Source organism: Mycteria americana, chromosome 7, assembly GCF_035582795.1.
Source record: "Mycteria americana isolate JAX WOST 10 ecotype Jacksonville Zoo and Gardens chromosome 7, USCA_MyAme_1.0, whole genome shotgun sequence".
In the NCBI taxonomy this organism is placed as follows: domain Eukaryota; kingdom Metazoa; phylum Chordata; class Aves; order Ciconiiformes; family Ciconiidae; genus Mycteria; species Mycteria americana.
The window spans coordinates 7,211,742-7,227,303 of record NC_134371.1 but is presented as its reverse complement, the minus strand read 5'-3'; the positions used below and the strand labels follow the sequence as shown (position 1 = coordinate 7,227,303).

Sequence of the window (15,562 nt, the reverse complement as noted above, 5' to 3'; positions counted from 1 at the left end):
TTCCAAAATGAGTGGAAGCTTTGCATTGTCTTTGTGTATATGATCTCGCATGCAGCAGAGCTCCAATCCTCCCAGTTGGCATAACGTGAATAATCCCAATGATATCCCTAGTTGCAGTTAGACTGCTGCATGTAGGAGGACTTACTCATTCTCAGGTACAGGGGTGAGCCCTGGTCAGGTCCCAGGGCTGCACTGGCACAAAAGCTACATGCACACAAGCACCTTCCACTCCCCAGCTTCCCTATAACTCTGGGCAGAAGCTCAGGTGCGCTCTGAGTGGATTGGGAAAAAAAAAAGGATTAAAAAAAATAATCAAGATCTCAGGGTACACTGTGGTATGCTGCAAAATTTAGCCTGTGTGCAGCTGAGGAGATTGCTGGTGTGAACGGGAACTGCTGGCAGGAAGAAAGTCTGCAAGAGGAAGCTCTGCTTGTATGCTTGCAGTAACGCTGCCAAAAACTAAAAGTTTCAACATGCAGCAGAAGTTTTTAACATGCTTAAATGAAAGAAATGCACGGGGAAATGCAATGGTGACTTGCTATGTATCATCGCTACTAACATTAGACACTTACAGAGGACTGTTCAGCTGAAGACCACAAGGTATATCACAAAATATTTCACAAATCATTAACTAACTAATGGCAGAACAGCCAGTGCGAATTAGGCATGAGACTGAAAGGGTCACTTTGCTCATCACTTAAGATGGATGCTAGCGGTAGAGCTCTGAAGCTATTAAAATAGAAGCAAACCAGTTTCTACAGGGAGTGGAAGAAGACTTTGTCCAAGCAGAGTTCCAGAGAGGACTTGGGAAGATGAACTTCAATTTTCCCTACTGGACTTCAGCCAAAAACTCCAGGCTGAGCCCTTTTCCTTCTGCAGGACACACACTGAGATTATGTCAAAGTAATCTCCACTAGCTTTCACACGTCAGGACAGGGAGAAGAAATTGGTTCCCCAAGACAAGGAAACAGTTTTTCCAAATTTCTTCAGAAACATGATTTCAGATAAATCTGGAATATTTCACTTGACCATAAACCCACCCACTTTTTTTTTCTTTTAAAAAATACAGCTCACTTTTCAAACAAAGCTGTTTCAAACTAAGAAAGTGAAACATTTTGTTGAAAAATAATGAAGTGTTGTGATAGTTTCCAGATCTCCTTTTATATCTCAGTGATAACAGTCTCTTCTTCCTAAAATCTTGTTGGGGTGTTGATTCAGAGAGAAATAATTATCTACTGAATCCTCAACAGTTGAGGTCCACTGATCAGCCAGACATTTTAGAGCTGCGTTCAGAGAGTATGTTGCTTTGTGACAGGGGGGGAATCCTGTCCAGGATACTTTCAAACCCAAAAATTCACTAGTATCCCAACAGGTGAAGTGAGACAAGGGGCAATATTTGGGGTGATGGGAAGAGGGTTTTCCAGTTGAAGAAGTGACACTGTAGATTAAAAAAAAAAAAAATAACAGCAACCGTTAAAAAAAAAAATACCCTTTCAGAAACTGATCTTTCCTAAGAAGCAATACATATAAATGCCCATATTTGAGAAGACAGTATGAACCAAGAAGGTGTTCATAAATATGATTTCAAAAATAAAGAAAAATTGTGGTCGGTGTTACTGCAGATAAGCAATCAGTAAGTTTACTACATCAGCAGGCAAGAGGGAACTGTGTCAGCCTTTTTTCCCCACGTTGAGTAGCTTTCAGGAAACTAGATGATTTTAAATGAGATTATGTATTTTGTAAAAGAGAGGAACATTCTGACAGACTGAAGCCAGAGTGGTTCCAAAAGCAGTGACTATAGCAGTATTCAGAGTTTAGCCTAGTTTAACATAGTGTTATAGCAACTGTGCAGAGCTGCTTCTGCAGATTGTGTTAAACTAAGCTTAGCACTGCTTCTGTCATCTCACTGGAGTCGCTGGTCTTAGCCGAACCCCACTAATGGTGCAGAATGTACTCTGCTCGTTACAGACAGATCATGGCATACAGATATTCAGTTGCAGTTTCTGGAAACACAGACTTGGGTTTTGTTAGCATAAGCCATCATTTACTTCTGCTTGCTTTTTGCACAAGAACAAGGTCACTGTATTTCTTTTTCTGCTTTTAAGTATCCTGTGCCTTCCCACCCCCTCGTGTGATTTTTAAGTTATTGCATAGTCCATTAAATAGACTCAGAACACTGTACGGGTATGTGAACAGGAGTGGCTGGTTGTGATCGTTACTGCTGGGCACAAGCAGCATGGATAATCCCATTTAATTCAGTTTACCTATCAAACCGAGATCTCCTGAGATTTTGTCTCTGAGGAGGTACCAGACCAAATTCTTCGGTTCAGAGAAAGTCATAGGTTAGAGTGGGATCAACCGTAATTTAAGTGTCTCTCGAGTTCCTCTGTGTGTAATTTTCACTAGTACAGCCCAGTATCAGGAGAACAAGCATAGGGAGCAGTCTAAATGCAAGGACATCTGAATTAATGTAAGGAGTCTGATATGCCCATATCTGCATCACTTCTGAATTTCGTTAGCTGCATAGCGATTCCTTCAGGATAGCACTGTGAGAGGGTGCCACCACGCCGAGCGCAGCCTAAGGCCATTTGGCATTGTAAAGCAATCCTAGAAGCACCGCTGTGGGGTCACAGCATCTGCAAGTGATGAATTCCAAAGTACTGCAACCACTTCCACCAAGATGTCAGCTAGTAAATATATTTCTCCGCTATTGGTATCTCTGATGTTAGGAGACTGCTCTTGACAAACACAGTAAAGATTTAAACCTCAGAAAGGAGAACACCCTACTTCAGTTGAAAGAGCATCTTGGCCCTTGAACAAATGGGCATAAATGTATTGTATATAAATTTAGTCTGGAAGTTACCAGGAAGTTTTAGGCATTAGAAGGCATTTAGGCTAAGGATCAGCTTCCAATAGCAGCTACTGAAAGTATCCTGCCAAAGGACACGTGGTCACAGCTGATCTAAAGATCACTTAATAACCAAAATGGAAATTTCAGGAAAGGGTCCTGGGCTCACTTCTGTCATAAAACTGAGAAAATGCTCTTGGAGAAGGCCAAGGAGAACCCAACCTTCCCGGCAATATAAGGACTGCTGCCTTAGGGAAGCATGACATAAGGGACATATATGTGCAAGGGGATGTGTAAGCCGCAGAAGAACCTGGGATGTCCAGACTATCTCTAAGGACAGAGCAGGCAAACCACCGGCCCCCTGCTTCCAAGGACAAGAGTGCCAGAAAGGGAACAGACACCCAAAGGTGAGCCTTGAAGCTCCTGAAGGAAGAGGTATCAGAGCCTGTGCATCCTTCAAGTCCCCAGGCCCACGGGCTGTGACCCCGCAGCTGCCTGTTACACATCCGCAGGAGAAGGTCTAACCAGATGAGCAATAAGGCATGAAAGCAATTTTTCTTCTTTACTCAAACAGTGCAGGCTATTGCTGACGCTGAATAGCCTTGAATCAGTAGTAAGGTGAAAATTTGTAACTTACAGAAAAATATGGCCACCTATTTGCTTTGAAACTGGAGTTAGTTAGTAAGTACAGAAGGGATTTTGCCCCTTTTTATCATTAAGCTGCATAGCTCTCATCTTTCTGCTAATCAAAATGCTGTGCTGATTTAACAGTGTCACTGTGTTCTGTGAAAAGCTTAAGATAGCTCTTTTATCACCAGCTAGAACACTAGTGACTTGAAATTAGTTGTATACATGTAGGGGAAAACAGACTGTCTGTCCCTCTGCCAGAACAAACAACTCATATTCATCTGACTGCATAGAGTAGGGGTAAGCAATCCTTAAGGAGGAAGAAGTTTTAGGATCTTAATAGCTGTGGCATGGCTGACTCAGCTTTTTGACATTCCCATTAAAAATAATAATAATAATCTAGATAATCCCATCAGCTGAAAAGCAAACTAGGTCCGCAAGTGTTAAACCTCAGCCCCCTGTACGAGTTCGGGTTTGTGTCCCCTTTTAGTCAGACTTGAAACTGTTGTGTGAGAAAGCTAGGCGAGTAACTCGGGTTAGTTTGTATGTCCCGTTTGGTTTACAAAGCATACAGTTGTACTAAGGGAAGCTAGACAGACAGACAGATAACTGGGGGTGAGGACACAAGCTCAAGCGGTCACCAGCTGACTGCCTCCTGCGCACGCCTGCCTCTGTGCCACCCGCCTTTGCCTCCTGCCTGGGCTTTCTCTTGGGGAAAAAAACCACAGAGGAAAGTTCATAGTCTTTCCTAATTGTTTCAGTTTTCCTAAACGGAAATAAACAAACAAACCAAATCTAATTCTATAAAAAGCAAAAATCTGTTGTCACAGCAACGGACCCCCCCACCCCACCGCCAACACCGCGAGGGTCCCTCGGGGCCCCAACACGGAGAGGGCTCTTTCTGTACCGGTATTGCGGGAGCCGTCGGGGGCCAGAGCCACGACCGGGCCGCGCCCGGGGGCCCCGCCGCGGCCCCCGCCGCAGGGGCGGCTCCACGCGCGACCGCCGGCCCCGCGGGCCGCCCCCGGCCCTCGCCCGCCGCAGCGCAGCGCGGCTCGGCCGCGGCGGGTTGGCGGCCGGGGCTGCTCCGGCGCGGAGCGGGGCCCCTCTGCGGCAGGGGCGGTGCCCGGGGCGAGGAAGGGCGATGGCTCCGTGCTCCCCACGCGCGGGGAGGGACCCGGGAGCTCTGGTGGTTGTGTGGCCCCCGTCCTGCCCGCAGTGCCGCTACGGAAGGAGCGCTTCGTCGGGTGGGTCTAGGAAGGCAGCTCTGACAAGCGCTGGGATCCGCCAAAGCCCAAAGGAAAGTCCACAGGGCCTATTATTTGATTTGACAGCAACATACGATGTTGGTCTGTGTCTAAAATCAGCGGCCGTTATTTCTGCGCCGCACGCGTTATTCTTTATCACTTGAGATTGTCCGAGTGTCAAACGACAGCTCTCAGACAGGGTCACATCAGAGGCAAGAGGCAGCCTTCAATACTAGTTTTCCCACACCCCTGTCAGAAGTAAATCCGAACATGGATGGTACAAGGTACGTCCCTAACCCAGGGAGCGTGAGGTACAAAGAGGTACAAGAGAGCAGAGCAAGCACCAGCTAGAGGCCAGAACAAACCGTGTCCCTCTGAAAGTTTCATTGCATCTCTGTTACAGGCTGTCCATCCCAGCTACCCCATCCCTTCTCCAAAGGGCTCGACCGTGAAGCTAACGCAGGCATCGGGGCCTCCCCCACCTCCTGGGGTCTGTACAGCACATCCATGCTGGCTGCTGCCTGTTTCATACCAGGTCACGGAGGGCCCAAGGTCTTGCTGGGCTTAGCGACCTGTTTTCTTGAGCATCCCCTGTCATTTTAAAAGGCTTGTCCTTTCCCCATGCATCGCTCAGCTCACATTTGTAAAGCATTCTCGATGTCCTTACACAGCAGTTGCTGTTAAATGAGAAATATTCCTTATCACTGCGTAGCAATCTCGATACAATGCAGACAGTTGTTACCTGCATGCAACCATGGGACAGATAATAATAAATGTATTCTAAATACAGGTGCCATTTTCCTTGCAGGAAACTTATTTCTACTTTCTAGCAATGGGCTAATGACCCAGAAACTTCAGCAAAGACAGCAAGCATACCCCACCACCAACCTGGAAGGGTTTGGCAGGACAGAAGAGTTTTATAGCAGATTCCTAGTGCATTTAAGATTCACTGGTGAAATATTTAAAATGAAGTTTTAGCCGGTCCTCTGCAGGAATTAGCAACATCAAGGTGGTATGCATAGATAATAAAACTTTTCGCCCCATTTTGAGGCTAGTCTACATATAGGTAAATCCTGACATTACTAATTTCATTCCTGCTCAGTATTTTAGACTTCTGTTTATCTCTCATCATCTAATGGTTTCCAAGTGTCGCCATAACCTCAAACTAATGAGTTTACATTCATTTAGGATATATGCAGATGTTTCAAAATTAACTGTTATTATTTTGTTCACTTTTTAAATAGGATAATTGCATTAAAATAACCACCTCCTACTTATTCCCATTATAAACATCATCTTCCTTTTCTAATCTCAGCAGAAAATAAGAAAGATCATCCAGAAGAGAGCAGTAGTTTATTTTGCATCTTGTCTCTCAGACTCAGTACTATTGTATTAGAGATCTCAAATACCCGGGTGCCTGTATCAGGAATATTAAAGTTCCTGTTAAACTGAACCGATAGAAATACACTTACCCTTTCCAAACAGTAGGTCTGCACAGGGCTAACATCACATGGCAGTGGCCCAGGCCGCCTATTAGTACCACTTACTGCAGATCCAGGTGAGATCACTTGAATTAGGGAGCAAAGGTAATTTTCTGCCACTTATCAGCCTCCTGATCTTAGCAGCAATTGGGGCTGAATAGCATAGAAGAGTGGAAGTTACTCTAATGTGCATAGGCTGTGATTATTCCTAAGGCTCTGCCATCTGCAGGGAAATGCTTCTCTCCCTTTCAGGGCTTCTTTCCTTTCTGTACAGCTCAAGGGGAGCAGTCAAGGCTAAAGGAGCTGACCCTGAGTCTTGCCCTCATATTTTTTCCAGTGGTAAATGACCACACAAGCATTTAGCAACAAAGCTAATTTCTTGTCTTCTTTGGCAATGTAACACTTTGTCGCATTCCAGAAAACTCCACATATTTCTCATGCCCACACCATCCATTTTCTTGTCACAGACTTGCGTGGCTGCTGCGAAGGATTTGCCTGTACACTGGCTGTTAGCGTCAGCAGCTGTCACGCAGCAAAAGCTACCTTAGGCTCTTTTATTACAAGGCCTGAGCTTTACTGGAGATTGGGCCGCGGGAGACAGCTCAGGATCTGTGGTATGCTCTTCGCTTGCACGTATAGAAACATATCTTATTGTTCTGCACCACCAAGTGGCCAGATTGAGCAGACACTGCAATACACCTTTGCATCCAGGCTTACTATATAACACAGATGGGTTTGGTTATGTTATGGAAGTTCATATTGACCCGAACTAGCACCTAGGAAAAAAAAACCTTGCAATATAAAGCCTCATGTTTTGAAAGAAGGAAGTGTCGCATTTTCTCCGGCATCCTCTAAGGTGTTCCTGAAGATGTATTGTCAGAACTACTTCAGTTCTCATGTCAAATGGAGCTCTTTGGTGGGCTATCACCTGAAACTCAGGCATGTTTTAAGTATTTCAAATTAGTAACTCAAAATTGGCAGATGGTTCTGTAAACATGAGGCCAACATTTCTGTACATCACATGAAGTCATTGTGTCGGAAGTAGGAAGAGAATGCACGTATCTTTGTTCTTTACCATTAGAGTTTAATCCCAAGATCTTTAAAAACTGTAAAAATAAAACATGGCAGTTCATCCAGAAAAATGCATTACATGGTCTAAATGGCAGCTATTTTCCCATTCTTTTGTACCTTGTGTTCCTTGTGCTCAGGAAGGTTCAAAGTTGAACTCTTAAGCTGTCAGTCTAGAGATGCAAATCAGAGGGAGGTCTGTTGCCGGCCAACATCACTTGTCCAAAATCTCCACATGATGTAACAGCTGATCCCAATTGGCCTGTACTGAAACCTCTTCCATCCAGCTCTTCACAAGCTCCCATTTCCCCAGGACCTGTGATTGCAGGAGATGGGAAGAAGGACCTACTCTGGCCCTTACATACTGCTGAAATGCTAATATGGTTGTGTATATACTATCCTAAGTCATATATCATATATATAATATACTAATACGATATACTTCATACATCAACCATGTTGATAACATGATGAGAGTAAAAGATGTTAGTGAGTTTGGTCACTGGCTGAGGATCTTTAATAATTTCATAAATAGTATTTCTTTAAATAATATTTTACTTAAGTCTAATTTCAGAGTGTCTTACTGAAAGTCTTTGTTACCTGGATTTTTATGGGCCACACGGATAGGTACTCGCTGGGAGTCAGGAACCCCGCTCAGTGCTTTATGCCTTCATGTATTTCAATGGGAGCCAGGCTTTTAACCTGCCTAAATATCTCAATCAGTCCTTTGGTTTCTGAGTGTTTAGGTCCCTAAATATTTTTCAGTGCCCAGCCCTGTAACCATATTCAGACAGCGTAATTTCACCTGTGTCCCTGCATCTGGAAATTCATAGCTCTGTATTGCATGTGTCACTTTGGTTCTGTGAATTGAGCCTTGGAGGCCTTCAAAGAAAATTCTGACTTGGGCACATTTGGGGTTGGACATAGGCCATTCACATAAAACCTTAATGCTTGTGTTTCTTTTGAAAGTGGAATTTTTTAAGTCCCTCCTAAGCCCAGAGGTCACAGTAGCAAGCGTCGGTCTTGACCTGTGTGTGCTCCCTGATGGCCGAGGAACTGAGAAATAAAATTGGGATGGAGGCACTCGAAAGGCTCGGAGGTGTTTTATGTATGTGCCTCGCTATTCCTGATGTAATGCACGGCAGTACGGGAGAAATCTAGCAGGGATAAAAGCAGATGTTGAAAAACTAAACACGAATGCTTGAAATGTAAGTGTGCCTCTTCTTATTTAAATGAGAACAAATTAAGAAGGAAGAATAAAGAGGAAAGGCGTTTGTCTGGAGTGCAGCAATGCCTGGAGACCTCTGCCACGATCAGAGCGACATTGTGCTGAGCACGCTGTGAAGAATTAGCAAAAGATTGCGCCAGGAAGACTCGCACACCAAATAGGTAAATCAGTCAAATATGATCGTCCACGTTTTACAGCTGATGCTGAGAAACAGAGAAAGATGAAGCGACTTGTCTGAGAATTTATTCCAGATTTGTCCAGGGCTCTGCACACATCTCCACCTTTGATAGCAGTGCCACGCTGGGAGAAGAAAGGGCTGGCTACCACCGAGGAGTGGGAGGTCACAAATGGGATGTCGTGTTGGGCTGCCGGTGGCATGGATCCTCGCTTCGCCAGTCCGTGGCCTGCGGTAGGGATGGCAAAGCAGGCTGCGGGTGTCCGTGTACCCGACTGATTGCGTTTGACCCATGGCAGTGCTCCCGCAGCGGCAGGCAGCAACAGGGCGATGCTCAGGTTTAAGGATTCGCCGGTTTTAATCTTTGAAATGACAGCCGTTGGGGGAAACTATATCTATAGGACCCCAAATTGTAAATGACTACTTGCAAATGTCCTTTGACTCCACAACAGACAAGGCTGTAGTGCTTGAGAATTGTTCTAAATTTAGATTGAAAGTCCCTTCTTTCTGACGACGTGGCTGCAGGAGGCCACCACCACTTGCGTACACTGCTAGGGACTGCAGTGCCAGCTACTGCCATTGTCACGGGAGCTGGAAGCTTTGTAGACCACCTCTAGTAGACCAAAGGTACAGAATAACATGACAGATTTGTCTTCCCCCATTTTCGTGCCACGTGCTTATTTCCCTTTTACGCCTCAGGACACAGTGAACGTCTTTCCCCAAAGGCGTCACCGGCACTGGGTCAAGCAGGCAGCGCTGGATGCTTTGCTCACCTTCGCTGTTTCATCCATGGGATCCATATGTCATTCCTGGGATTAAACCCTGGCACCGTTTGGAGTCAGAGTTTTGCCAATGATTTTCAGGGCAATGAGGATTTCATCCTTTGTTCATCCTGTGCCGGCTGGGCTAATGATGTTCAGTTAGAAACTGCTCTTTGTTCTAGTGCAGTCAAGAGGATTTTTGCCAATGATTTGAATGAGCATTGGATAAAGCTTATGGCTAAATCCAGTCCTTATGCAGAAATCCATGGAACCTACTGAATTGCTTTTCTCCCGGTGAAATTAATGGGAGCCGTATGAGAACATCTAAGGCAAGATTTAGTTCCTGTTTGTAACAATATGTTACCCCCTGATACTGGGCCTGCTTTGAAATGTTTATTGTTAAATCCGTGTATTTTTGGTTGTCTCTCATTAAGAACATAATACAGCCTTGGAAAGTACATTCTGAAAGGGTATTACAACAGGATTGGGATTACTGCTTGTGAGACACTTTTAACTAGGGGGAAATTTCAAATTCAATTTACAGTAATGTCAAAGCACAATTAATATATAGGTAATGATAACGGGAACATGCAGAAGTACACATTGATAGCACTACATCAACAAATAAACTTTTGGTGCTAGTAATTAGGTACACAAGATTATTATATGTTTAATTGACTAAAGTGACAATTTGGAATTACATCTAGTCACATTTAATTGGATTTGGAATCTCTAGAGGAAAGGAAACAGAGAGCAGTGTGGAGAGGCAGCCATAAAAGCAAACTGATTTTCTAAAGTCTGTTAAGACTCTGCATTAATATCCATTGCACAACAGTTTTTTGATATCCCTCAGTCTAGAAAGACTAATGCAATGATTGTCACAGACAGTGGGAGTACTAAAGCATACTCAATTAGGTAGCAAGATAGCTGATTACTTTTCGTTTGGGTTTGTTTTTTAGGTATAGTTTAATCAAAGGCGAACTATGTCTGAGTTTGCCGTAGACAAGTGATATTCTCAGACTGCCAAGCTACAGGGCATTATATGTGTTGATGCTGTCCTAGAAGAAATGTACTTACATATAAGATATTTTACCCACAAATACTTTAAAGCAGAAAAAGAAAAGCCAGACTAAAATATTGTATAGCAGTCATTAAATATTTACTCAGATTAAAATACGGAAAAGCTATTAAAAGAAAATGTAGGGTTGTTTGCTTGCAGATAGTTTAACTAGCTAAGAAATGTTTACGAATGCTTGTCTTAAAGTTGCACAAAGACTGAGAGTTATGCGTAATCTTTTGATACGAACCCCATGTTACACACTTTTAATATTACCTCCTTTAAATACTGCTATATACATCCTTCTCTCCCTGTACACTCATTTATTCTGCTTTTGCCATCAGGAGCGCCATGATTGCTGACTACATGTACTGGCTGACAGGAGGCACTGAGCAGCGTATAAGCAAGCTCATCAAACTGTATTGGCAGGTAAAAATTGATAGCCCAATGAGGAAGGAGGTGCCCATCTCCCTATTAAGACCAAAATGAAGGATTACTGCTTAAAAGACTGCCGACAAAGGTAGCTCTTGGGCATATCAATCAACAGGACACTATATAGTACTACTGTATTTATAATGAAGTAGATTTTCTTGGACTAATTTTAAGGGCAAAATTCAAGGTTGTTAACCCTTGGCTCATACTTCAATTTTATGGACTGCTGTAAAATTTAATTCTGGATACTGTATAGTCCCCTAAGCTATTTTTTGTGAAGTCTTCCTACCTTAGTGACACTTTCCTTTTGCAATTTGCATGATACTAATCCTCTGACACCTTTCCAAACTCTTCAACCGGAAGGGGAGGAAAAAATGACTGTAACAAATGGTCTCAGAGGAGCCTAAAGTGCTCTGTGAAGGATGGCTAGGTAAGACCCTGGTCTACAAAGATTACTTATGTGGGGAGTAGACCATTGACTTCAATGAGACTCGTCTCTTGAGTGATATGTATTTGAGATGGCTGTTCAGCCACATCAGCACAAATTTAAGTTTAAGGGTACCCCCTTCTGCTCTGAGGAGAGCTCTCACACACTTGGAGGTGAAAGGATGCTAGATCCTTTGCTGGGAGAGGCTTATTGCTGCAGGATCGTATCACTGCCCGTGGTGTCCTAGCCTTCACAGCCCCAGTTTCAATGCAACCAAAGTGCATTTCAGAGGGACTGCAGCATTTGGGCCTCAGGTGGTGGAGGACCCTTCTGCCTCCCACAGTGGACCTGGCCCTCAGGTTCTCCTTGTCTGTACAAGGAATTTAATGATACTAGGAACAATATATGTCCCTTGTGATAAAATTTCAGAGTCTGATTCTGATCCCGTTTATTTTGGGTTTACTTTGTGAGAATATCTGTGACATCTGGGCTGGGGCCAGTTGTATGAGGTTCAACAAGGCCAAGTGCAAGGTCCTGCACTTGGGCCACAACAACCCCATGCAACACTACAGGCTTGGGGAAGAGTGGCTGGAAAGCTGCCAGGCAGAAAAGGACCTGGGGGTGTTGGTTGACAGCCAGCTGAACATGAGCCAGCAGTGTGCCCAGGTGGCCAAGAAAGCCAATGACATCCTGGCTTGTATCAGGAATAGTGTGGCCAGCAGGAGTAGGGAAGTGATCGTGCCCCTGTACTCGGCACTGGTGAGGCTGTACCTCGAATACTGTGTTCAGTTTTGGGCCCCTCACTACAAGAGAGACATTGAGGTGCTGGAGCGTGTCCAGAGAAGGGCAATGAAGCTGGGGAAGGGTCTGGAGCACAAGGCTGATGGGGAGCGGCTGAGGGAGCTGGGGTTGTTTAGCCTGGAGAAAAGGAGGCTGAGGGGAGACCTCATCGCTCTCTACAGCTACCTGAAAGGAGGTTGTAGAGAGGTGGGGTCGGTCTCTTCTCCCAGGTAACAAGTGATAGGACGAGAGGGAATGGCCTCAAGTTGCGCCAGGGGAGGTTTAGACTGGATATTAGGAAATTTTCCTTCACTGAAAGGGTTATCAAGCATTGGAACAGGCTGCCCGGGGAAGTGGTTGAGTCGCCATCCCTGGAGGTATTTAAAAGACGTTTGGATGAGGTGCTTGGGGACATGGTGTAGTGGTGGTCTTGGTAGCGTTAGGTTTATGGTTGGACTCGATGATCTTAAAGGTCTTTTCCAACCTATACGATTCTGTGATTCTGTGATGTTACTTTATGTGAAGTGGTGCAAAATATGTCTGACATAAGCCAGAGTGATAAAGATCAGAATCTGGTCTTTTACCTTCACTCACACGGTAAATTCTTCCTTTTTTAACACTATTATTAGTTGCATTCTTATTGGTAAAATGGAATAAATCTCAGTCCTGGGAGCTGCTGAATTTCAGTACTGCTGTGAGTGCAAAGTGCATCTCATTCAGAGGATTACCCACTGGGCTAGTGTTTGCAGTGCCTGTGAACTTTCTTATATGCTTTCCAGCAGAGAATTTCTTCTGTACAAAACAGTTTGATTTTTTTCCCCACTGGGTCAGACTCATTTAAAATCTTGAGTTCACAAACAGGTTTTATGAAGGGGTCATTTCTTCGAATGGAGTGTCTTTTTTGTCTCTTAACACTGGTATCCATTGACTTCCCTTCTTGATATCATGGACATGAAGCTTCAAAGAATAAACCTTTAAAGGAGGAGCTGTCATAGCTGTCCTCTCCCCCAGAGGTTCAGACTATCCTGCTATGTAACAGGGCCAAAAATGTGGCATGAAGGACAAGATTCATCACGTTGCCTCCTCATAGAGTCTAAATCAGAAGCTGTGGCTCGGCTAAGGTGGGAATGAACCAGACCAGAAGTGGGGCTACTGGATCGCTTCCAGCCATTAGCATCATCATACAATATTAACATCATCATACAAAATTATTTTGGCCATGGTAGGACTCTGGTTCATCTCTGCTTCAGTCCAGAGCTCACAGCTCATTTCTCCTCCTGACGGAGAGTTCACGCGTGGGCCTCCCTGGACCCCTGTGGTACCAAGAGGCACCACCATGCTTTTTGTGCCCCATTCCCACTCCTTCTCTGCCTTTCGCCTGAACCTGAGCTGCTGTCGTCTTTGTCTGCAGAGGCTTTGAAATGTCAGTAGAGTTCTAACCATTTGTTTGATCCCCCATCGTGCTTGATTTTCACTGGGAGACAGAGATTGCTCTGCAATTTTGTGCCTTTTGTGCGTATGCCTTAGCGTGGGCTAGGCTAAGGATTCAGCGGTATCTATATGCTGACACACACGCAGTAGAGGCAGCTGGGTGCCCAGTATCGCTCCCACTCAAGTTAATAGCGAGCACTTAAGAAACGCTGTTCATGAAGATCTATCCCCAGCACCAGTAACAACCTTTTCCTTCCCGAGCTGATGAGTTCTGTGCGCTCAGCATCAGGGGTGACTTCAATGTCATCAGTGCACACAGCAAAAATTATGCAGTATGATGTAGCATGTGACACCGCACTGGGACTTTCCACCACAGAGAGACCAAGCAGAGGTAACATAATCTTTTTTATTAATATTCTCTCTATTTCACGGTGTAAAGCTGAAAATAACTTGTCACGACTATACATGCTCATGTGCCTTTGTAACCAAAGCAACAGCTATTGATGCACGCTTTTCTTGCTAACTACTCCTCTGCCCCAGAACTCGCTAGCGTTGGCTCACAACCGTGAGCAAAATTTTCTGAGGAGGAAGGGAATAGATGGTGAACAGGACGGTTTGTTTTTTACTTTTGTGAAGAAAGATTTTTAGGTTAGATATGTCACACTTTGCTTTGATCAGTGGGTCATGTATATAATCTTCCAGTGTGTCATCGACTACGTTTGTTTCTTCTTTTCATGATTCTTTTAACTGCTGGAAAAGGCTTTTCCTCCTCACAGCCTGTCTTCTACTTCTTTCATAGCTTCAAAACATTGTACAGACCACTCGAATCCTTCAGCTGACATCTTTACTGCAAAAAATTCAGGCCCTTAATTCACATCTGCAAAGCTCTTTATTATTTATCCTACTTCTAAATCACTGTTTTTTTCTCTCCTGATCTATTCCTCATGCTCAGAGCAGTCTTTATCTTGTATCTCCTTTGGTTTTCTTCTCCTGATTTTGGTTTTATACTTTCCTTTGAACTTCTTCTATCCCAGGCATCAACTGTCAGGAGTCCTCTTTCTTCAAAACTCTTCTTAAAACATCCTCAAATTGCTCCCCTCCTCATTACTACCTTTTATGTATTTCTTCTTCTTCAGCAGTGATCTGTTCCATGTGACCGTGTACCTCCTCTTAGGCACACTGCAAGGTTTGTACTTGCAGATTTTTAAGGCCAGATGGGCTCATATTGATGAATTATTTGAACTTCTGCATAAAAACACCCCAGAATTACAGCCTTACCTTCCTGCATCAGTGCCAAAAGAGGAAAGCAGAGACTGGTTTTGCGAAAGTTACGCAATCACCATTTAAACAGTTTAATAATAGGATATTTACTAAAACCCATCTAAAAGATGATTTGCTATATGGTTGTCCTCTGTTTTTCCCCCAGTTTACAAGCTGGGATCTTATTTGTCCAGTCCAAACTTCCAGCAGTTTGCATTATGCATTCATCTCTGAAAGCTTAAAGATCCTTTAGTACTTGTTATCTTCTCCCTGTATATGTACCTATGGATCATGATCAAGGCAACTTTAAATATTCTTTTTGATTAGCTTTTTGATTAGCTTTCTTTGATTATCCCCTTTAAAGTAAATCATCTATTTCTGGATCTTCTGTACAGTGATATGTAATATCTAATGCCCTGTGTTCGTTTTGAATATTAATACCTGCCTTCCATTCCACTCTTGAGATAAAGGTATAATGCTGATGAGAGGTGAAAAAGCAATTTGCAATGGAGAATATTATTCAGTAAGTTGGGCCTTTTTCTCTGGTCAAATATTTTATTCCATGGATTGAAAATATACATTCCAAGTTAAGATATAATCAAATGTATGGGCTTTTTTTCATAGCCCACTACAGAATATGCGCTGGAAGATTTGTGTATTGGCTGCTAGATTAAAAATAGGTGAGTTAAATAGAGTTCATCACAATAAATAATAATGTGAAAGTTATTAAATGTATTATG

General features: G+C 43.7%; 1 protein-coding gene across 1 annotated transcript in view; it reads left to right on the top strand.

Moving 5' to 3' along the window:
* SPATA16 (spermatogenesis associated 16) overlaps nt 1–15,562 on the top strand; it is an 81,205-nt gene that overhangs the window by 26,794 nt on the left and 38,849 nt on the right. The window contains exon 4 of the mRNA XM_075509049.1: nt 10,837–10,921. Coding sequence (XP_075365164.1) covers nt 10,837–10,921 — 85 coding nt within the window. The remainder of the gene's footprint in view (nt 1–10,836; nt 10,922–15,562) is intronic.